Source organism: Oncorhynchus kisutch, linkage group LG23, assembly GCF_002021735.2.
Source record: "Oncorhynchus kisutch isolate 150728-3 linkage group LG23, Okis_V2, whole genome shotgun sequence".
Lineage (NCBI taxonomy): Eukaryota > Metazoa > Chordata > Actinopteri > Salmoniformes > Salmonidae > Oncorhynchus > Oncorhynchus kisutch.
The window spans coordinates 34,290,852-34,314,873 of NC_034196.2; the positions used below are offsets into that span (position 1 = coordinate 34,290,852).

Consider the following 24,022-nt stretch of genomic DNA (forward strand, 5'->3'; position numbering starts at 1 on the left):
CCAACCGAGCTAAGGATACATCGTAGAATGATAAAATGTGATGCCAATTTCCGTAACTATAAAAACGGATAAAGACATTTTTTATACCTCAAATGTAATGGCTAAATGTAATATTCAGAAATGTAAATTCACTAATAGAAAAACACTCTTCCTTGTTTTCTATAAAGAGTTGGAGCAATACTTTAAGAACAAATTCTTATTTAGAATGACGGCCTATGCCGGCCAAAAAGGACGACGCTGTGCCTATGGGGGCCGTCCTATCACGACCGGTTATACTTCTGTAGTGAAGTTTCAAGCACTGAGATGCAGTGCCTTAGACCTCTGCACCACTCAGGAGACAAAGGTTTTCAAATTGTACAAACATATACGGACGTGGAATTATACATTCAAAATGCCTATTAAGCAAAGTGCATAACCAAGCACACAGGTTTAACCCTTCTGCTGTGTTCCGGTCGAATTGGACCGATTTACAAGTTTTCTCTCTGAAAAATGTAGTTAATTTAATCTGATTGTCATCTGTACACACAAAATACATTTGGATGATTTTCATTACATTTTGGGTGTATTATTTAACTTTTGTACGCCTGTCGTGTTCCCGGTCAAAAATGACATGTCATTAGAAATGAATGGGTGAAACTACAATTGGTGTATACAATTGAGTTCGGGCACATGCCCATTCATCAGATGGACACACTTCCTCTCCAAGACCCCCACATGCATGTATGTTTGAGCACACACACACACACACCTCACTCCCCTTCTTGGCTTCCATGGCAACCCCCACGGAACCTTTCCCCCACGGGAACCACACCTGTTGGCATTCTTACAAACAATCTCAACATTGTTTCATTAATATTTTTCTCGCAGCTCTTGTACAGTATATAAAGCTTTTTTGAGGCCTTGCTCACAATTTATTCTGTGGTAGCATAATGACCAAACGATATACTGTATGGAGGCTCTTGATCATATCTTTGATCATGACACTGGTGAGGAGGAAAGAGTCATTGTTAAACATTGACTCAAAGTAGTCTGTGATAAATAGCATAATATGTTTCATCTGAGTATTTGTTATAGTCAAAATAATCCATACATTCTGCTTTTTTCTATTCAAAAACGAGTTGTATGAGCTCAGGTCAATAAGGCCTACAGGCCATAAATACCAAATAGAAGTTCAAAACGTGTAATGTTCACAACAACTTAAGTTGATAAAAAGATCTAAGGCAACATTAGGTGATAATATATGTATTATAAAATATTAATTTTCAGCAATAATGTGGCGGTCATTTTGGACACATAATTACACATAATTAATTAACATGAAACGAATATGTATTTTATTTTTTTACTATTATTTACTATTTTATTTTTTTACTATCGTCACAATACACGTCAAGTATTACGTCATATCCGGTTTGGGGGGAAGTGGTGCATAGGTCCGTCTGCGAAATCTGTCCCCTGTGTTATTGTTGGCAAAAGAGCATCTGCGTACACTGTAAAGTCGTGTACACAACGTTTGCTACCATCCTTTCGAAAACTTAACAATAATGCCGTCGGGAAAAAACTTTAGAAGGAGAAGAGAAAGCTCTTCGGATGAAGAGGAAGACGAGATAACAGCTGAAGTTAGGTAACGTTTGAGACGTTTTCAATATAGCTTACCTTAGTTAGCCACGACGTGTATGATGGCTAGCTTCTAGTTGGCTAATGACTTCGATTGCCAGATAGCAGTTCTTCCTGTTCTTGATATTGACACTAGTCAAATCTTTTTCTCTCTACTCAGATCGAAACTGGACGAAGCTAAAGAACTTCAGAGTTTACGGAAAAGACAGACTGGAGTTAGGTAGGTAAAGTTTACAGTTAAACAGCAGTTAAACAGCCCAACAGCTGTTGTGTACATTAGCTAATTGCACTTAGCAAGAAGTGTATATCATAGCTAGCTATGCAATAATATTTGATTATCAACATTTATTTTTTAAAAGACTACATTGGGTTTTCAGCCAAATTACAGGCTCATAACTTGGTTTGCTGCTATAAAGCCAAGGGATGCGGCTGGATAAATTTAATCATTATCTCAGTCCATGAGATAGACATAATAGCTTTAATCATAGTTTGTTTACAAACACTCAAATGAGCAAGCTTATTGTGTTAAATTGTACACGCCTACTGGGGCATGTACAATTTAGCATATATTCAAAAAATAAACAGGCATATTATAAAATTACTTTAATAGTTGAGAAATTGTACCTTAACGAAACTGAAAAGTTCTGATTAACTTTCTGTTATGTTGTACTATTCAGCGTGGCCGCATTGTTGGAGGGGGAGAAACTTCGCTTGGACGAAGGGGGTGATGTATGTTTTTTCCCCTTGTTTACAGTATTATTGTTCAGTAGTTGATACATTGAATGTGTTTGTTTCTGCTTCAAACATCTTATACTAACTACATTCTTCTCAACTTTCATTGTTCAACAGAATGACCCTTTTAAATTGAAGACGGGGGGGGTTGTTGACATGAAAAAAGTTAAAGACCGGGCCAGAGACATGTAAGCTTTTATTGCTACCAGTTTGAGGCTTTTAAAGTGTGTAAGACCACGTTTTTGTCAGTATTTATGGTGTGTCTCTTCTCCACCTTCAGGACCGATGACGACACAGGGGACCTTAATCTGGGCACCTCTTTCTCTGCCGAGACCAACAGACGGGATGAAGATGCAGACATGTATGTTATCAACAAACCTCTGCAAAGCAAACATTTTATTTGATTTTATTAGGATCCCCATTAGCTAACGCCATACGGAAAATACATTAAACAAAAAAACTCAGAAAAAATAAATAAATGTCCTCTCTCTCAACTGCGTTTATTTTCAGCAAACTTGTGTAAATATTTGTATGAACATAAGATTCAACAACTGAGAGACAAACTGAACATGTACCACAGACATGTGACTAACATAAATGGAATAATGTGTCTCTGAACAAAGGGAGGGTCAAAAGTAACAGTCAGTATCTGGTGTGGCCACCAGCTGCATTAAGTACTGCAGTGTATTTCCTCCTCATGGACTGTACCAGATTTGCCAGTTCTTTGCTGTGAGATATTACCCCACTCTTCCACCAAGGCTCCTGCAAGTTCCCGGACATTTCTGTGGGAAATGGCCCTAGCCCTCACCCTCCGACCCAACAGGTCCCAGACGTGCTCAATGGGATTGAGATCCAGGCTCTTCATTGGCCATGGCAGAACACTGACATTCCTGTCTTGCAGGAAATCACGCACAGAACAAGCAATATGCCTGGTGGCATTGTCATGCTGGGGGGGTCAGGTCAGGATGAGCTTGCAGGAAGGGTACCACATGAGGGAGGGGGATGTCTTCCCTGTAACGCATAGCGTTGAGATTGCCTGCAATGACAACAAGCTCAGTCCGATGATGCTGTGGCACACCGCCCCAGACCATGACGGACCCTCCAAATCGATCCCGCTCCAGAGTACAGGCCTCGGTGTAACGCTCATTCCTTCCACAATAAATTTGAATCCGACCATCACCCCTGGTGAGACAAAACCGCGACTTGTCAGTGAAGAGCACTTTTTGCCAGTCCTGTCTGGTCCAGCGACGGGTTTGTGCCCATAGGCGACGTTGTTGCCGGTGATGTCTGATGAGGACCTGCCTTACAACAGGCCAGTTTTTGTTGTGAGCCCTCAGTCCAGCCTCTCTCAGCCTACTGCGGTCAGTCTGAGCACTGATGGAGGGATTGTGCATTCCTGGTGTAACTCGTGGCCCTGGCAATAAATTGTTGCCCATCTGCAGTCCTCATGCCTCCTTGCTGCATGCCTAAGGCACGTTCACGCAGATGAGCAGGGACCCGTGGCATCTTTCCTTTGGTGTTTTTCAGAGTCTGTAGAAAGGCCTCGTGTCCTAAGTTTTCAAATCAAATCAAATTTATTTGTCACATACACATGGTTAGCAGATGTTAATGCGAGTGTAGCGAAATGCTTGTGCTTCTAGTTCCGACAATGCAGTAATAACGAACAAGTAATCTAACTAACAATTCCAAAAAAAACTACTGTCTTATACACAATGTAAGGGGATAAAGAATATGTACATAAGGATATATGAATGAGTGATGGTACAGAGCAGCATAGGCTAGATACAGTAGATGATATCGAGTACAGTATATACATATGAGATGAGTATGTAAACCAAGTGGCATAGTTAAAGTGGCTAGTGATACATGTATTACATAAGGATGCAGTCGATGATATAGAGTACAGTATCTACGTATGCATATGAGATGAATAATGTAGGGTAGGTAGCATTGTTTAAAGTGGCTAGTGATATATTTACATCATTTCCCATCAATTCCCATGATTAAAGTGGCTGGAGTAGAGTCAGTGGCATTGACAGTGTGTTGGCAGTAGCCACTCAATGTTAGTGGTGGCTGTTTAACAGTCTGATGGCCTTGAGATAGAAGCTGTTTTTCAGTCTCTCGGTCCCAGCTTTGATGCACCTGTACTGACCTCGCCTTCTGGATGACAGCGGGGTGAACAGGCAGTGGCTCGGGTGGTTGATGTCCTTGATGATCTTTATGGCCTTCCTGTAGCATCGGGTGGTGTAGGTGTCCTGGAGGGCAGGTAGTTTGCCCCCGGTGATGCGTTGTGCAGACCTCACTACCCTCTGGAGAGCCTTACGGTTGAGGGCGGTGCAGTTGCCATACCAGGCGGTGATACAGCCCGCCAGGATGCTCTCGATTGTGCATCTGTAGAAGTTTGTGTGCTTTTGGTGACAAGCCGAATTTCTTCAGCCTCCTGAGGTTGAAGAGGCGCTGCTGCGCCTTCCTCACGATGCTGTCTGTGTGAGTGGACCAATTCAGTTTGTCTGTGATGTGTATGCTGAGGAACTTAAAACTTGCTACCCTCTCCACTACTGTTCCATCGATGTGGATGGGGGGGGGTGTTCCCTCTGCTGTTTCCTGAAGTCCACAATCATCTCCTTAGTTTTGTTGACGTTGAGTGTGAGGTTATTTTCCTGACACCACACTCCGAGGGCCCTCACCTCCTCCCTGTAGGCCGTCTCGTCGTTGTTGGTAATCAAGCCTACCACTGTTGTGTCGTCCGCAAACTTGATGATTGAGTTGGAGGCGTGCGTGGCCACGCAGTCGTGGGTGAACAGGGAGTACAGGAGAGGGCTCAGAACGCACCCTTGTGGGGCCCCAGTGTTGAGGATCAGCGGGGAGGAGATGTTGTTGCCTACCCTCACCACCTGGGGGCGGCCCGTCAGGAAGTCCAGTACCCAGTTGCACAGGGCGGGGTCGAGACCCAGGGTCTTGAGCTTGATGACGAGCTTGGAGGGTACTATGGTGTTGAATGCCGAGCTGTAGTCGATGAACAGCATTCTCACATAGGTATTCCTCTTGTCCAGATGGGTTAGGGCAGTGTGCAGTGTGGTTGAGATTGCATCGTCTGTGGACCTATTTTGGCGGTAAGCAAATTGGAGTGGGTCAAGGGTGTCAGGTAGGGTGGAGGTGATATGGTCCTTGACTAGTCTCTCAAAGCACTTCATGATGACGGATGTTGCTATGGGAACGACATCTTCAACGCACGTTCTAATGAACTCGCACACCGAATCAGCGTATTCGTCAATGTTGTTGGCTGACGCAATACGAAACATCTCCCAGTCCACGTGATGGAAGCAGTCTTGGAGTGTGGAGTCAGCTTGGTCGGACCAGCGTTGGACAGACCTCGGCGTGGGAGCTTCTTGTTTTAGTTTTTGTCTGTAGGCAGGGATCAACAAAATGGAGTCGTGGTCAGCTTTTCCGAAAGGGGGGCGGGGCAGGGCCTTATATGCGTCGCGGAAGTTAGAGTAACAATGATCCAGGGTCTTTCCACCCCTGGTTGCGCAATCGATATGCTGATAAAATTTAGGGAGTCTTGTTTTCAGATTAGCCTTGTTAAAATCCCCAGCTACAATGAATGCAGCCTCCGGATAAATCGTTTCCAGTTTGCAGAGAGTTAAATAAAGTTTGTTCAGAGCCATCGATGTGTCTGCTTGGGGGGGGATATATACGGCTGTGATTATAATCACAGAACTGTGACCTTAATTGTCTACCGTCTGTAAGCTGTTAGTGTCTTAATGACCGTTCCACAGGTGCATGTTCTTTAATTGTTTGTGGTTCATTGAACACGCATGGGAAACAGTGTTTAAACCCTTTACAATGAAGATCTGTGGATTTTTACTAATTATCTTTGGAAGACAGGGTTCTGAAAAAGGGACTCATCTTGTCTGATGAGGTCTCACTGATGTCTCAGTTCACAATTGAAGTTCTATATTTTGCTGTATATTTTTAAAATGTTCTCCCCCCGACTAGGATGAAGTACATTGAGACAGAGCTGAAGAAGAAGAAGGGCTTGGTGGAAGCGGAGGAGCAGAAGGTAAAAGTGAAGAACGCTGAGGACCTCCTGTACGAACTGCCAGAGAACATCCGAGTCAACTCGGCCAAGAAGACTGAAGAGATGTTGTCCAATCAGATGCTGAGTGGGATCCCCGAAGTTGACCTTGGCATTGAGTGAGTAGCCAGGGTCTCAATGTTTCTGCAGCTGAATACACCAAGAGTGTTTCTTTCCCCTAGGAGTTCTGTTTTTTGCTCTTGTTAAATCTGTATTAATGTCTGTAGCAACTATAGCAATGTCTCGTAATCTTACCACAACAAATCCAGTGACTGAAAACCTTGCACAACAGCTGTGTTTGTTTAGCACACCTTGAAGCTTAGATAAAAGCTTGAAGCTTGTTTTTCAGTGCTAAGATAAAGAACATCATCTTCACAGAGGAGGCCAAGGCCAAGCTGCTACAGGATCAGAGGAACAAGAAGAAGGACAACGGTACCTCCTTTGTCCCCACCAACATCGCTGTCAACTACGTCCAGCACAACCGCTGTGAGTTATGTTCATGTCATCTGATACCTGCTTCACACTACAGGGCAGACCCGAACAGTGGTGGATGCGTAACCAGGCCAGCCCAGTACAGCTAGGCTTGACTCCGTAGCATGACATCAAATCACGTCTACCTGTTTTACACATGCTGATCTGTCAGCCTTTAACTGTGTGAATATCTTTTGTTCCAGTCTACCGTGAAGACGTGAACGCCCCACAGAGACACCACAACAGACACAAACCAAAGGAGCCAGAGGCCAGGCCGCTTCGTGTGGGTGACACAGAGAAACCAGGACCAGAGGGTAAGAGAAGAATCCACACAACTACATCAACCACTACAGACCAGAGGATATATACAAACATATTGCTAGAGAGAAGCCACAGCTAATACTGATAGCATAACACAGTATCTGAGATGAAAACATTTGTATATTTTTAGCTGAAATATTAGAGAATACACCTATTAGAGACGTTAACTATCAATCTGCTCATGTCTCTTCCAGCTGTGGAACCAGCCAACCATCGTAAGAGGCCTAACAACGAGAAGGCCACGGACGACTACCACTACGAGAAGTTCAAGAAGATGAACCGTAGATACTGAGGATAGATTTGCCCTTTGACTGGAATTTGGATAATCTCCATTGAACATGATTTTTAGTCTAGGGCTAGGCTTAGTTTTTCCTTGAGAAAAAAATTCTATGCCCATTTGTATAAATAGCCCCTTCTGCTTTTGTTGTTTTGTCTCGGACTCGATTGATGTAGTGTATTCTATCAATAGCATGTGAAATATCATACATTTGAATTATTTGATGTCATTCCACCCTTGGTTTTTACAATAAATGTTCTCTTTGTCATAACAAAACCAGTAGTAATAGCTGACTATTTTTGGATTGTTCCAGAAATCTTTTTTTTTTAAGATTAGAGACAGGCTTGAGTTTATAGTGGTGTTTTATTCACTTATCTAATTCTTCATGCAAATATTACAAAAACAATGCTACAAAAGATATCCAAGAACATAACATCCATACGCTTGCATGACATGCAGTCTTATGGTCATACATTTAGACAAGTTAACCAAAATAAAGAATTTGGCATCAGTAATGCACCATGTTTCTGCCACTGGGGTAACTGAAATGTCTTTCGAACTAAATCTCAACAGGTGTATGTAATGGGGATATTAGACCGACAGGGCAAAAACTAATCTTGGTTACATTTTCGGGAGACACAGTTTTAAAGTTGTTTGGGCCAGCTAAGTCTTCACACTAGTTGCATTAAGCATTATCTCTAATCTTGTCCAAATTTAACTTTAAAAAAATAATAGCATACTCTATCCGTTTGGTCGGATACCTTGCTACAGAGCTTACAGCATTTATAAACTATCGGAGAAGCAACCTTAGATGGATTACCATTATTGATTAATTAAAGTATGAGTGATATTTGTGCAGTTGGAGTGTAACGTTAGCTTATCAACAGTGTTCATCATACTGATCCCTTGTAATCTGAAAGTATACAGAGGAATACCCTTGAAACATTAAAGGTCTTCAGTTTTGCTTGCCCCCATTTCCACCAGACACACTGACAGTGGAAGACTTGTCATACTGTACATGGATAGACTATGATACATTAACACTAATCTACGTACCACTGAGAATCTGAGTGACAGTGTTGGAGGGAGAGGTCCATTCTACATCTATATGTGGTCTGCTTTAGGGCTTGTCTGCCGCGGCGGTGGTCCCGTGTCCGTTGAGGTGGTGTTTGGGGGTGGTCTCCTGGGAGGCAGGTCCGTCTGTGTCCTCCTCGACCCCCTGGGCTGACCCGGAGGTGGCGCCCCCGTCCGGGGACGCCCAACTGTCCCAACGCCAGTAGGCCTCACACAGGGGCAGGTCGGTACTGTCCCACTGACCGTAGCTTTACCAGAACAAAAACCATAGAGGGGCATAGAATCAGCAAAGCACAGAGAAGAGAGGTGTGTGTCTGACATCTGGTAGAGTACAGACACACACCTGCATTAAAGAGACAGACACAGGAATGATGCACAGGAAACAGCAGTATGAAGTACAAGCTTAAGCTCTAAAAGGATTCCAGGGGAATGTCAGCTAGTGTCTGGTGCTGTGACTATTTCCCTAAATAAATGTCTGTAGTCTTTCATTCCTCTTCGCTATTAACAGCTGCAATGCAGTCTCAATGATGGTAAACTGGATACATTCATTGCTTGTTTTGTTTCCATTTCAAAATGCAACACAATCCATGAAACATGACCTGGAAAAGTGTGTCAATGAGTAGGTAAAAATCTGCCGATGTGCCCTTGAGAAAGGCATGTAACACTAATTGCGTCTACTAAATGCCTCAAATGTAAACGTAGAGTTGGGTCATCTGTAACTGACTGTTACAGATACAGATACATTAGCTGTTGGTATTAGGGTTGTTGCAATACAAGTAATGTGATACTCTGAAGTATCGTGGGAAGGAATCAAAACAAAACATGACGTGTACTGAATTTCCTGAGGAAAACAGTCTTAATGTCAGAAACCAGCAGCCTGATGTTGTCACCCAGAATCCCATGTTTCTTTTCCAAGCTAAAGCACACTATATGTCACATACAGTTGGTTTTTTGAAGGATCAAGGAGTTTAGTCTGCTTTGTGTTTTCCTTTTTGCCAAGGTAAATCAAGTATCGTAGTATCACAATACTGGTGTCGTGACAACCCTAGTTTGTATCACCTAGCTGTGTAATCTTACCCCCCAGAAGTGCATTAGATCCTGATGCAGGGCAAAGAACAGGAAATGCACAGGCAAAGAAAAAGAGGGGATACAACACCTTGCATGCTGAAAAGCAGCATCTAGAGACAGCTAGATTTCTCACAGTTAAATAAATTAGACAGAAAATGACATTGTTTTGTCTCTAGTTTATTTTTCAGTGTTTATAAAGATAAAATACTTGGTCTATGCCAATGATTTTATATATATATATATATCTCTATATATATATATATATATCTCTCTATATATCTCTATATATATATATAGAGATATATATATAGAGATATATATAGAGATATATATATATATAGAGATATATATATATATATAGAGATATATATATATATAGAGATATATATATATATATAGAGATATATATATATATATAGAGATATATATATATATATAGAGATATATATATATATATAGAGATATATATATAGAGATATATATATATATATAGAGAGATATATATATATAGAGATATATAGAGAGATATATATATATAGAGATATATAGAGAGATATATATATATAGAGATATATAGAGAGATATATATATATAGAGATATATATATATATATATATATATAGAGATATATATATATATATATATATAGAGAGATATCTATATATATATATATATATATATATATATACATACACACACACACACTATATGACCAATAGAGGGCGCTGTGTTGAAGCCACCGTGCCTCCATCTTGACATGCCCCCCCCACCAGTGTAAAAAATTCCTATGGAGGACTGCTCCTACTGGGCAGTGCAAATATGGCCGACCGGTGGCTTCAAAGCCTCTCAATGGTCAATAGATTGCATCAGCAATCCAGGGTTTATATACATCATTGGTCTATGCAGTTGACGGACACAGACTAAATACATATTGCCATAGTTGATGTGTGTGCAACAGTGCATGCTTTGTGAACACAGTTTGTACGGTTACTGGTTTGGTCAATTGTCAGATACAACACTGGATTCCGTTCAATGCAAATTTCTGGAACCCTCAGAGATTAGATTTGTCGAGCACTTTCCAGTATAAAACCATTCAATAGAAAATAAATACCAACACACAGGCATTTGTGTTTAATGGACCTATATGTTCACAATTTATAATTAGGGTTATAAATGCATAATACTTTTGCTATGAGAAAAGATCTTACAGTGATTTTGTAATTAAAGCATAGTTTTTCCTTCTTCATTAGATTCCAAGTATTTTGCAATGAAAGCATTTTTAAAACATGTTTGTTTTTTCTTACATTTCCCTTCCTGAGCCGTTTGCTCTGAGTTAACACACATCTTTCAATTACATGATTGAATAGTTTACTAAAGGATCTTATCCACATTGCAGCACACAACTACACCCACTCACCAGTCCACAAATACTGACTGTAAAGCTTAAGAATGTGTTACCTAGATACCTATAAACGGTATACAGTTGAAGTCGGAAGTTTGCATACACCTTAGCCAAATACATTTCAACTCAGTTTTTCACAATTTCTGACATTTAATCCTAGTAAAAATTCCCTATTTTAGGTCAGTTAGGATTAGAGGTCGACCGATTATGGTTTTTCAACGCCGAAACCGATTATTGGAGGACCAAAAAAAAGCAGATAACGATTAATCGGCAGATTTTTATTTTCTATTTATTCGTAATAATGACAATTACAACAATACTGAATGGACACTTATTTTAAGTAAATATAATACATCAATAAAATCAATTTAGCCCCAAATAAATAATGAAACATGTTCAATTTGGTTTAAATAATGCAAAAACAAAGTGTTGGAGAAGAGAGTAAAAGTGCAATATGTGCCATGTAAGAAAGCTAACGTTTAAGTTCCTTGCTCAGAACATGAGAACATATGAAAGCTGGTGGTTCCTTTTAACATGAGTCTTCAATATTCCCAGGTAAGAAGTTTTAGGTTGTAGTTATTATAGGAATTATAGGACTATTTCTCTCTATACCATTTGTATTTCATATACCTTTGACTATTGGATGTTCTTATAGGCACTTTAGTATTGCCAGTGTAACAGTATAGCTTCCGTCCCTCTCCTCGCCCCAGGAACACATCGACAACAGTCACCCTCGAAGCATCGTTACCCATCGCTCCACAAAAGCCACGGCCCTTGCAGAGCAAGGGGAACAACTACTTCAAGGTCTCAGAGTATCGTCACCGATTTAAATGCTATTACCGAGCACCCCGCTAACTAGCTAGCCATTTCACATCAGTTACAACAGCCTAATCTCGGGAGTTAAACAGCGCAATGCTTGAAGCACAGCGAAGAGCTGCTGGCAAGCGCACGAAAGTGCTGTTTGAATGAATGCTTACGAGCCTGCTGCTGCCTACCACCGCTCAGTCAGACTGCTCTATCAAATCATAGACTTAATTAGAACATAATATCACACAGAAATAGGTCATTAATATGGTCAAATGAGGAAACTATAATTTCGAAAACAAAACGTTTATTCTTTCAGTGAAATACGGAACCGTTCCGTATTTTATCTAATGGGTGGCATCCATAGGTCTAAATATTCCTGTAACATTGCACAACATTCCATGTTATGTCATATTTACGCAAAATTCTGGGAAATTAGTTCGCAACGAGCCAGGCGGCCCAAACTGTTGCATATACCCTGACTCTGCGTGCAATGAACGCAAGAGAAATGGCACTATTTCCCTAGTTTAATATTGCCTGCTAACCTGGATTTCTTTTAATTAAATATGCAGGTAAAAAAAAATAATAGACCTCTGTGTATTGATTTTAAGAAAGGCATTGATGTTTATGGTTAGGTACATTTAATTTAATTTTAACCCCCTTATCTCCCCAATTTCGTGGTAGCCAATTGTTAGTAGTTACTATCTTGTCTCATCGCTACAACTCCCGTATGGGCTCTAGAGAGACGAAGGTCGAAAGCCATGCGTCCCCCGAGACACAACCCAACCAAGCCGCACTGCTTCTTAACACAGCACGCATCCAACCCGGAAGCCAGCCACACCAACTTGAAATTCGGCCATTCCGATTAATCGGTCGACCTCTAGTTAGGATCACCACTTTATTTTAAGAATGTGAATTTCAGAACAATAGAGAGAATAATTTCTTTCAGCTTTTATTTCTTTCATCACATTCCCAGTGGGTCAGAAGTTTACATACACTTACACTCAATTAGTATTTGGTAGCATTGCCTTTAAATTGCTTAACTTAGGTGAACGTTTTGGGTAGCCTTCCACAAGCTTCCCACAATAAGTTGGGTGAATTTTGGCCCATTCCTCCTGACAGAGCTAGTGTAACTGAGTAGGTTTGTAGGCATCCTTGCTTTTTCAGTTCTACCCACAAATTTTCTATAGGATTGAGGTCAGGGCTTTGTGATGGCCACTCCAATACCTTGACTTTGTTGTCCTTAAGCCATTTTTCCACAACTTTGGAAGTATGCGTGGGGTCAATGTCCATTTGGAAGACCCATTTGCAACCAAGCTTTAACTTCGTGACTGATGTCTTGAGATGTTGCTTCAAAATATCCACACAATTTTCCTGCCTCATGATGCCATCCATTTTGTGAAGTGCACCAGTGCCTCCTGCAGCAAAGCACCCCCACAACATGATGCTGCCACCCCCGTGCTTCACGGTTGGGATGGTGTTCTTCGGCTTGCAAGCCTCCCCCTTTTTCCTCCAGACATAACGATGGTCATTATGGCCAAACAGTTCTATTTTTGTTTCATTAGACAAGAGAACATTTCTCCAAAAAGTACAATCTTTGTCCCCATGTGCAGTTGCAAACCGTAGTGTGGCTTTTTTATGGCGGTTTTGGAGCAGTGGTTTCTTCCTTGCTGAGTGGCCTTTCAGGTTATGTCGATATAGGACTCTTTTTACTGTGGATATAGATACTTTTGTACCGGTTTCCTCTAGCATCTTCACAAGGTCCTTTGCTGTTGTTATGGGATTGATTTGCACATTTCGCAAAACAAAGTACGTTCATCTCTAGGAGACAGAACGCGTCTCCTTCCTGAGCGGTATGACGGCTGCATGGTCCCATGGTGTTTATACTTGCGTGCTATTGTTTGTACAGATGAACGTGGTACCTTCAGGTGTTTGGAAATTGCTCCCAAGGATGAACCAGACTTGTGGAGGTCTACCATTTTCTTTCTGAGGTCTTCCCATTATGTCAAGCAAAGAGGCACTGAGTTTGAAGGTAGGCCTTGAAATCCACAGGTACACCTCCAATTGACTCAAATGATGTAAATTTTCTGGAATTTTCCAAGCTGTTTAAAGGCACAGTCAACTTAGTGTAGGTAAACCTCTGACCCACTGGAATTGTGATACAGTGAATTATAAGTGAAATAATCTGTCTGTAAACAATTGTTGGAAAAATTACTTGTGTCATGCACAAAGTAGATGTCCGAACCAACTTGCCAAACCTATAGTTTGTCAACAAGAAAGTGGTTGTGGAGTGGTTGAAAAATGAGTTTTAATTACTTCAACCTAAGTGTATGTAAACTTCCGACTTCAACTGTATGTTCTCTCAATCATCAGCCTATTACAAACAACTGAGGAAGAATATAGCAACTAGATACACTACATGACCAACAGTAAGTGGACACCTGCTCATTGAACATCTCATTCCAAAATCATGGGCCTTAATATGGAGTTGGTCCGACCTTTGCTGCTATAACAGCTTCCACTCTTCTGGGAGGTTTTCCACTAGATGTTGGAACATTGCTGCGGGGACTTGCTTCCATTCAGCCGCAAGAGCATTACTGAAGTCGGGCACTGATGTTGGATGATTAGGCCTGACTTGCAGTCAGCGTTCCAATTCATCACAAAGGGGTTCGATTGGGTTGAGGTCAGGGCTTTGTGCAGGCCAGTCAAGTTCTTCCACACCGATCTCAAGAAACCATTTCCGTATGGACCTCACTTTGTGCACGGGTGCTTTGAGATGCTGAAACAGGAAAGGGCCTTCCCCAAACTGTTACCACAAAGTTGGAAGCACAGAATTGTCTAGAATGTCATTATATGCTGTAGCATTGAGATTTCCCTCCACTGGAAGTAAGGGGCCTAGCCCAAACCATGAAAAACAGTCCCAGACAAGTATTCCTCCTCAACCAAACTTTACAGTTGGCACTATGCATTCGGGCATGTAGCGTTCTCCTGTCATCCACCAAACCCAGATTAATTCATCGGACTGACGAATGGTGAAGCATGATTCATCACTCTAGAGAACGCATTTCCAATGCTCCAGACTCCAATGGCGGCAAACTTTACAGCACTCCTGCCGGCGCTTGGCATCGCGTATGGTGATCTTAGGCTTGTGTGCGGCTGCTCTGCCATGGAAAGCTGAAGTTGCTTCCAGAGGCAGTTTGGAACTCGGTAGTGAGTGTTGCAAACGAGCACAGACGCTCTACGCACTTCATCATTCTGCGGTCCCGTTCTGTGAGCATGTGTGGCTACCACTTTGCGGCTGAGCCGTTGTTGATCCTAGACGTTTCCACTTCACAATAACAGCACTTACAGTTGACAGGGAGCAGCTCTAACAGGGCAGAAATGTAATGAACTAACATGTTGGAAAGTTGGAATCCTATGGCGGTGCCATGTTGAAAGTCACTGAGCTCGAGTAAGGCCATTCTACTGCCAATGTTTGTCTATGGAGATTGCATGGCTGTATGCTCGATGTTATAAACCTGTCAGCAACAGGTGAGGCTGAAATAGCAGAAACCACAAATTTGAAGGGGTGTCCACATACTTTTGTATATATAGTGTACACTAGGACCACACTTATGATTGGGTATAACATTTACCATGTTGAGACCTACAATCTATCATACATGAGGATATAAAAAAAAACTTCCAGAGGCATTACAAACAAGGCACATAATTTAATTTTCAACCAAATGAGATTAGATTCATTATGGTGAATGTACTGCAAAATAACTTTGCCCATAGATCAACCATCTATTTTGCTGTTAAAACCAGCATTTGGATATTCTATTGAAGTTGACGCAATACACAGAGACACTAAAGGACTAATGGCGATGACTGAGGTGGTGGGGTAAGATAAACCCTTCATAAGGCACGACAGTGAGGGGGACTAGGGGCTATAAGTCAAGATAGAGTGGATCAACCGAACCTTGACTGTGCAGTATGAGCCTACTTGTACCTGGAGGAGTAATATTCTTCCTCTAGCTCGTACAGGTCGATGGCGATCTCGTCACGGAGCGAGGTGAGCTTCTTGTCGCACTCCTCCTGCAGCGAGCGCAGCTGCTGGTTCTGCAGGCTGATGGCCTCGTTGACCGAAGGGAAGTCGTTGAGGATCAGGAACTGTTTCAGGTCCGACACTAGCTTCATCAGGGACTCGCCCGCACGCACCTTCAGACACAACAACAAACCACTGGGATTATCACTGGTGCTTTTGCCTTGTAACATGCACTCAATACAGGGTCATGTTCATTATGCAACAAATGTGGAAGAAACAGACTGAAACAGGGTGGGACTACCTGAAATTGTTGAATAAGAAATGCTCATTTGAGTTTTCTGTTCCAAAATGTTGAATTCCAACTCAACCATTAAGTTCCCTAAGCAAGGGGTTTAAAGTTGAAGGAAAGCTCTCCTAGTCTCTAGGGAGTCTTGCTGGCATGTACTTACAATGTTGGCTGCTCTGACGTGCATCTCATAGTGGTCCTGCTCAGCCTGTGTAGCCCGAGAGACCTGTGTCTCGTCCTCTACCTGGAGCAAAACAACACAACACATTTTGGTTGAACAGAAGAGATAGAATGACTTTATGGGTTAAACCGTCATTCTTTCAGTAAAAAAAACATTAGGAAAAAACTCCTTTGTCTATTTCTCTCTTTCGCTCACATAGAAAAACACACAGTCTCACACTCAAATGTGATCGCATGATCTCACACACACACACACACACACAATACCGTAACGTTACAGCTACCTTTGCGGTTTTTATGATTTCCGTGAGATTATCTAGAATGGACCTGATATCATCCTTCAGTCTTTTGTTGTAGTTCTGAAGAAGACTCTCCTTGCTTTGAGGGAGCGCTCTTTGATTGGCCATCGTATTCAGGAATGTAAACAAACCCCTAAAAGCAAATAAAGGAGATACATAACATTCAAAATACCCCCACGTTATACTGTAGTTAGCCAGCCAAATAAAACGGCATGGCATTGCTAGCGCGCATCATCAAATGCAATGTCTTGACTTCTTCGTCTTCTTTGGGATTGGTTTGGCGGATCACATTCCAACTTTTAGGTGCATACACTGCCACCTATTGTACCGGAGTGTGAGGATAGTCACAACCTACCTACGTTAAATTAAGGCAATACAAAATTGGGGGAGATTAAAATGACCCTGACAACTATTAGCCCCCACAAAAAAACACTACCTAATTCCACTATCTTACCCTTCTCCAGGCCAATGGTCTGGGAGGACAGAGCACTATCACTCAATATTCCCTGCAACTCTTCTGCAGTAAAATATCACAATCAAATCAAATTGTATTGGTCACATACATATATTTAGCAGAAGTTATTGCGGGTGTAGCGAAATGCCTGTATTCCTAGATCCAACAGTCCCAAGTACTTCTCTGCAGCTGTTTTCTGTGACTTACGTTCCATTTCTGCCGTACAGTTGACAACCATGGCTATGAATACTAAAAATCCCACCTTAAAAAAATAATAGCCAATCAGCATTGACCTAAACTGAGTTCGCTCAACTGTGAATAGTCCTGAAAATAGTCCAAAATAAAGGGTCAAGGGAAGCCAGTTTGTATTTCACGTCACTGCTGTCAATTCGGGTCTACTAGTTGTGTTTTTGTCTTCCCGTGGCTAGCTAGCTAAAATGGTCCCTTTCCTATATTAGGCATGGGTGGAGATAGGGATTTGATTCTGATCCAACCATTAATTCAAAAGTTATAGTAATATGGTATACATAACACAAGCACTAATTTTATCTTTGTATGGTGTAGTAATATTTAGCTGTTTTATGGGATAACTCGGATTAGAGGTCGACCGATTAATCGGAATGGCCGATTAATTAGGGCCGATTTCAAGTTTTCATAACAATCAGAAATCGGTATTTTTGGACACCGATTTGGCTGTTTTTTGACACCTTCATTTAATCTTTATTTAACTAGGCAAGTCAGTTAAGAACACATTCTTATTTTCAATGACGGCCTTGTTAACTGCCTTGTTCAGGGGCAGAACGACAAATTTTTACCTTGTCAGCTCGGGGATTCAATCTTGCAACCTTACAGTTAACTAGTCCAACGCGCTAACCACCTGCCTCTCATTGCACTCCACGAGGAACATGCCTGTTACGCGAATGCAGCAAGCCAAGGTAAGTTGCTAGCTAGCATTAAACTTATCTTATAAAAAACAATCAATCAATCAATCATAATCACTAGTTAACTACACATGGTTGATGATATTACTAGTTTATCTAGCGTGTCCTGCGTTGCATATAATCGACGTGGTGCGTATTCGTGAAAAAGGACTGTCCTTGCTCCAACGTGTACCTAACCATAAACATCAATGCCTTTCTTAAAATCAATACACAGAAGTATATATTTTTAAACCTGCATATTTAGCTAAAAGAAATCCAGATTAGCAGGCAATATTAACCAGGCGAAATTGTGTCACTTCTCTTGCATTCATTGCACGCAGAGTCAGTGAATATGCAACAGTTTCGGCCACATAATTTGCCAGAATTTCACGTAATTATGACATAACATTGAAGGTTGTGCAATGTAACAGGAATATTTAGACTTATGGATGCCACCCTTTAGATAAAATACGGAACGGTTCCGTATTTCACTGAAAGAATAAACATCTTGTTCGAGATGATAGTTTCCGGATTCGACCATATTAATGACCTACGGCTCGTATTTCTGTGTGTTATTATGTTATAATTAAGTCTATGATTTGATAGAGCAGTCTGACTGAGCGATGGTAGGCACCATCAGGCTCGTAAGCATTCATTCAAACAGCACTTTCGTGCGTTTTGCCAGCAGCCGATTATGACTTCAAGCCTATCAACTCCCGAGATTAGGCTGGTTAACCAATGTGAAATGGCTAGCTAGTTAGAGGGGTGCGCGCTAATAGCGTTTCAAATGTCACTCGCTCTGAGAATTGGAGTGGTTGTTCCCCTTGCTCTGCATGGGTAACGCTGCTTCGAGGGTGGCTGTTGTCGATGTGTTCCTGGTTCGAGCTCAAGTAGGAGCGAGGAGAGGGACGGAAGCTATACTGTTACACCGGCAATACTAAAGTGCCTATAAGAACATACAATAGTCAAAGGTTAATGAAATACAAATGGTATAGAGAGAAATAGTCCTATAATTCCTATAATAACTACAACCTAAAACGTCTTACCTGGGAATATTGAAGACTCATGTTAAAAGGAACCACCAGCTTTCATATGTTCTCATGTTCTGAGCAAGGAACGTAAACGTTAGCTTTCTTACATGGCACATATTGCACTTTTACTCTCTTCTCCAACACTTTGTTTTTGCATTATTTAAACCAAATTGAACATGTTTCATTATTTATTTGGGGCTAAATTGATTTTATTGATGTATTATATCAAGTTAAAATAAGTGTTCATTCAGTATTGTTGTAATTGTCATTATTACAAATAAATAAATAAAAATTGGCCAATTAATCGGTATCGGCTTTTTTTTGGTCCTCCAATAATCGGTAACGTAAGCTCACCTCATTCCGTACAAATGTGGCTACAAACGAGGCTACAAAGAAATCTAATGGGACTGTAACGACTGTGTTGACGTCAAAATCGGGGGTATGAACTAGGTTTCTATTCAAGCGTTGATCGACATGGTAATGGCTCTATAGTATTGGAGAAAAGTTGAAAAAAACGGACCCTCCGTGACATCTTGACGTGTCATGTCGTAACGTACTGCACGCATAAAGAAACTATTTCTGTCTTACAATCTCTCTCCACCAGGTGTAGCACTTCTATCATACTTTAAAAACAAGAAATGGACAGTGACGTGGGTAAGGGGGATACATAGTCATTTTTTTTGTCATCATTGCATGCGATCATCATTCTCAAAGCAGCTGTTTACTTCTAAGATCACTTTAGCGCCGCCCTAAAAACCTGATTCAAATTCGACACAAACCTTCAAATAGGTATGTAATGACACATTATATGAACTCTTTATAGTGTTTTATTTACATTTTAGAGGCGATAAGGTGATACGTTGGACAAATCGAGTGAAAAAAAGCAATTTTCCCACACAACATCTCTCCTTCTCACTATCACGCATTAGTTTCGCTACCCCACCCACCATTTTTAAAAAGACCCGACGGGCTCATTGCCTGCTTGAATTATGCAGAAACGTGCAGGGTTTAGGTCATGTAATTGATTCTGTTGGAAAAGGGAAAAATTGTGCTTGACAATGGTATTTACATTACAACACCCCAGCCATCCTACAATCTAAGCTTGATGCCCTCAATCTCACACAAATTATCAATGAACCTACCAGGTACCTCCCCAAAGCGTTAAACACGGGCACCCTCATAGATATCATCTTAACCAACTTGCCCTCTAAATACACCTCTGCTGTCTTCAACCAAGAACTCAGCGATCACTGTCTCATTGCCTGCATCCGTAATGGGTCAGCGGTCAAACGACCTCCACTCATCACTGTCAAACGCTCCCCGAAACACTTCAGCGAGCAGGCCTTTCTACTCGACCTGGCCGGGGTATCCTGGAAGGATATTGATCTCATTCCGTCAGTAGAGGATGCCTGGTTATTTTTTTAAATGCCTTCCTAACCATCTTAAATAAGCATGTCCCATTCAAGAAATTTAGAACCAGGAACAGATATAGCCCTTGGTTCTCCCCAGACCTGACTGCCCTTAACCAACACAAAAACATCCTATGGCGTTATGCATTAGCATATGCAGCTGTTCAGGGAAGCTAGAAACCATTATACTCAGGCAGTTAGAAAAGCCAAGGCTAGCTTTTTCAAGCAGAAATTTGCTTCCTGCAACACGAACTCAAAAAAGTTCTGGGACACTGTAAAGTCCATGGAGAATAAGAACACCTCCTCCCAGCTGCCCACTGCACTGAAGATAGGAAACACTGTCACCACTGATAAATCCACTATAATTGAGAATTTCAAAAAGCATTTTTCTACGGCTGGCCATGCTTTCCACCTGGCTACTCCTACCCCAGTCAACAGCACTGCACCCCCAGCAACTCGCCCAAGCCTTCCCCATTTCTCCTCCTCCCAAATCCAGTCAGCTGATGTTCTGAAAGAGCTGCAAAATCTGGACCCCTACAAATCAGCCGGGCTAGACAATCTGGACCCCGTCTTCCTAAAATTATCTGCCGAAATTGTTGCCACCCCTATTACTAGCCTGTTCAACCTCTCTTTCGTGTCATCTGAGATTTCCAAAGATTGGAAAGCAGCTGCGGTCATCCCCCTCTTCAAAGGGGGGGGACACTCTTGACCCAAACTGCTACCGACCTATATCTATCCTACCCTGCCTTTCTAAGGTCTTCGAAAGCCAAGTCAACAAACAGATTACCGACCATTTCGAATCTCACCATACCTTCTCTGCTATGCAATCTGGTTTCAGAGCTGGTCATGGGTGCACCTCAGCCACGCTCAAGGTCCTAAACGATATCTTAACCCCCATCGATAAGAAACATTACTGTGCAGCCGTATTCATTGATCTGGCCAAGGCTTTCGACTCTGTCAATCACCACATCCTCATCGGCAGACTCGACAGCCTTGGTTTCTCAAATGATTGCCTCGCCTGGTTCACCAACTACTTCTCTGATCGAGTTCAGTGTATCAAATCGGAGGGTCTGCTGTCCGGACCTCTGGCAGTCTCTATGGGGGTGCCACAGGGTTCAATTCTTGGACCGACTCTCTTCTCTGTATACATCAATGATTGCTCTTGCTGCTGGTGAGTCTCTGATCCACCTCTACGCAGACGACACCACTCTGTATACTTCTGGCCCTTCTTTGGACACTGTGTTAACAACCCTCCAGGCAAGCTTCAATGCCATACAACTCTCCTTACGTGGCCTCCGATTGCTCTTAAATACAAGTAAAACTAAATGCATGCTCTTCAACCGATCGCTGCCTGCACCTGCCCAACATCACTACTCTGGACGGCTCTGACTTAGAATACGTGGACAACTACAAATACCTAGGTGTCAGGTTAGACTGTGAACTGTCCTTCCAGACCCACATCAAACATCTCCAATCCAAAGTTACATCTAGAATTGGCTTCCTATTTCGTAACAAAGCATCCTTTACTCATGCTGCCAAACATACCCTTGTAAAACTGACCATCCTACCAAACCTGTACGCTCTCGTTGGCTGGCCCTCGCTTCATACTCGTCGCCAAACCCACTGGCTTCATGTCATCTATAAGACCCTGCTAGGTAAAGTCCCCCCTTATCTCAGCTCACTGGTCACCATAGCATCACCCACCTGTAGCACGCGCTGCAGCAGGTATATCTCTCTGGTCACCCCCAAAACCTATTATTTCTTTGGCCGCCTCTCCTTCCAGTTCTCTGCTGCCAATGACTGGAACAAACTACAAAAATCTCTGAAACTGGAAACACGCATCTCCCTCACTAGCTTTAAGCGCCAACTGTCAGAGCAGCTCACAGATTACTGCACCTGTACATAGCCCACCTATAATTTAGCCCAAACAACTACCTCTTTCCCTACTGTATTTATTTTGCTCCTTTGCCCCCATTATTTTTATTTATACTTTGCACATCCTTCCACTGCAAATCTACCATTCCAGTGTTTTACTTGCTATATTGTATTTACTTTGCCACCATGGCCTTTTTTTGCCTTTACCTCCCTTATCTCACCTCATTTGCTCACATCGTATATAGACTTGTTTATACTGTATTATTGACTGTATGTTTGTTTTACTCCATGTGTAACTCTGTGTCGAACTGCTTTGCTTTATCTTGGCCAATTGTAAATGAGAACTTGTTCTCAACTTGCCTACCTGGTTAAATAAAGGTGAAATAAAATAAATAAATAAAAATTACTTTTTGGGGCGCTAGAATAAGGGCAATTGTACGGACCAAGGCGAAGTACGAGTTTGCGTTATCGGCGTTGAAAAATCATAATCGGTCGACCTCTAACTCGGATAACTCATTGTTGTGTTCCTGGCCTGAGAGGATAGAAGGCTAATGTTAACTAGCTAACGTTTCACATGAAAGTAAGTCAGACAAGCGAGCTAGCATTTTAGCCAGGTAGCCTAAGATAATATTGAATAAATGCCTGTACTGTATGACAGCGTGATAGACAGTTTCGCCAACATGAAAGAGCGGCGGATGACATAAGCTTCCTCTACAAGTAGGGTGAGTCAACATGTTTTTCTACTTTCACGAATGCGTTTGTAACGTGCAATATGCTTTGTGGACTTCACCGGACAGAGGTTGCGCTCCAGTTTTGTGATAAAGGTGTGGTTGAATTTATTCTGCCACCGTGTCTTCTTATTGTCTCGGCCTTTAGACCTGTATATCACGGGTGCAAGGCATATTAACTAACACTATTTTTAGAGCAAACAACGCAATTATCACAACGCTTAGGTTGTAATCAGATTTTTTTCTGGCTTCGCCAGTGATTGTACCCACGCACCCACCGCTACTGCTACTTGCAGAAATGAAGATAAATTGTTTAACTCAACCACAAATCGTCAATACTGAGGTCATCTATTTGTGCATGGTATATACAGTTCTATATCAATTGTAAAACATCACCTACCTCCTAATACATTGTTGAAAAGTATTATTTATGAAAATAGAAAGGTGCACATCCCGTTCAAAATCACCACTGCCGTCGATTGTTTATGACGTCACATAAATGTCTCGCGGTACTTAAATTACCCACAATGCATGGATCTTCCTTTCTGTCTGATCCAACATGGTGAGTGTACGGGTATTTTATTTCGGGGTGGAAATCTAGATGTTTTCATCCCTCGGCATCTTCTTTCTAAAGCTGTGATATCTGATAAACGTTATAGTAATATGGTATACATAACACAAGCACCAATTTTATATTTGAATGGTGTAATATTTGGCTGTTTTATCGGATAACTCATGAATTGGCAGTGATATTGCCGGTGACGTTATCCACACGGGACCTCCTAGTACAGCATTTTAATTAATGTATTCGGAGTCCGACTGTGCGGCTGAAATGTGGTGTATGCACGTATAAACTGCTTCACGCTTGTGGCGGGTAGTGTACAAGACTAGTAAAAGACTAGATGGACAACCAAGTTGTAGGCCTAACCTCGCCTCAGCCCGTTTTGCTAACAACGGTGCCTGCCC

The 24,022-nt window shown here is 41.8% G+C and overlaps 2 protein-coding genes across 4 annotated transcripts; one reads left to right on the plus strand and one right to left on the minus strand.

The window, feature by feature from the left end:
* Positions 1 to 1,432: 1,432 nt before the first annotated feature.
* On the plus strand, positions 1,433 to 7,782 carry lg23h9orf78 (linkage group 23 C9orf78 homolog). The gene is made up of 9 exons (XM_020457919.2): positions 1,433 to 1,624; positions 1,778 to 1,837; positions 2,295 to 2,346; positions 2,467 to 2,537; positions 2,630 to 2,710; positions 6,349 to 6,546; positions 6,777 to 6,913; positions 7,102 to 7,212; positions 7,414 to 7,782. Exons 1-9 carry the CDS (start codon positions 1,545 to 1,547, stop codon positions 7,509 to 7,511), a joined length of 888 nt encoding a protein of 295 aa, XP_020313508.1. The 5' UTR covers positions 1,433 to 1,544; the 3' UTR covers positions 7,512 to 7,782.
* Positions 7,783 to 7,840: 58 nt separating this feature from the next.
* med22 (mediator complex subunit 22) lies at positions 7,841 to 23,607 on the minus strand. Of its 3 annotated transcripts, XM_020457920.2 has the most exons (5): positions 23,457 to 23,607; positions 16,625 to 16,772; positions 16,324 to 16,404; positions 15,839 to 16,047; positions 7,841 to 8,818 (listed from the first exon to the last, which is right to left on the minus strand). In XM_020457920.2, the coding sequence occupies exons 2-5, from the start codon at positions 16,745 to 16,747 to the stop codon at positions 8,617 to 8,619; spliced, it is 615 nt and encodes a 204-aa protein (XP_020313509.1). In that variant the 5' UTR covers positions 16,748 to 16,772; positions 23,457 to 23,607; the 3' UTR covers positions 7,841 to 8,616. The 3 variants fall into 3 exon arrangements, with proteins under 3 accessions (XP_020313509.1, XP_020313510.1, XP_020313511.1); XM_020457921.2 differs by lacking the exon at positions 16,625 to 16,772 and having other exon boundaries at positions 23,457 to 23,578; XM_020457922.2 differs by lacking the exon at positions 7,841 to 8,818 and having other exon boundaries at positions 15,543 to 16,047; positions 23,457 to 23,587.
* Positions 23,608 to 24,022: the final 415 nt, after the last annotated feature.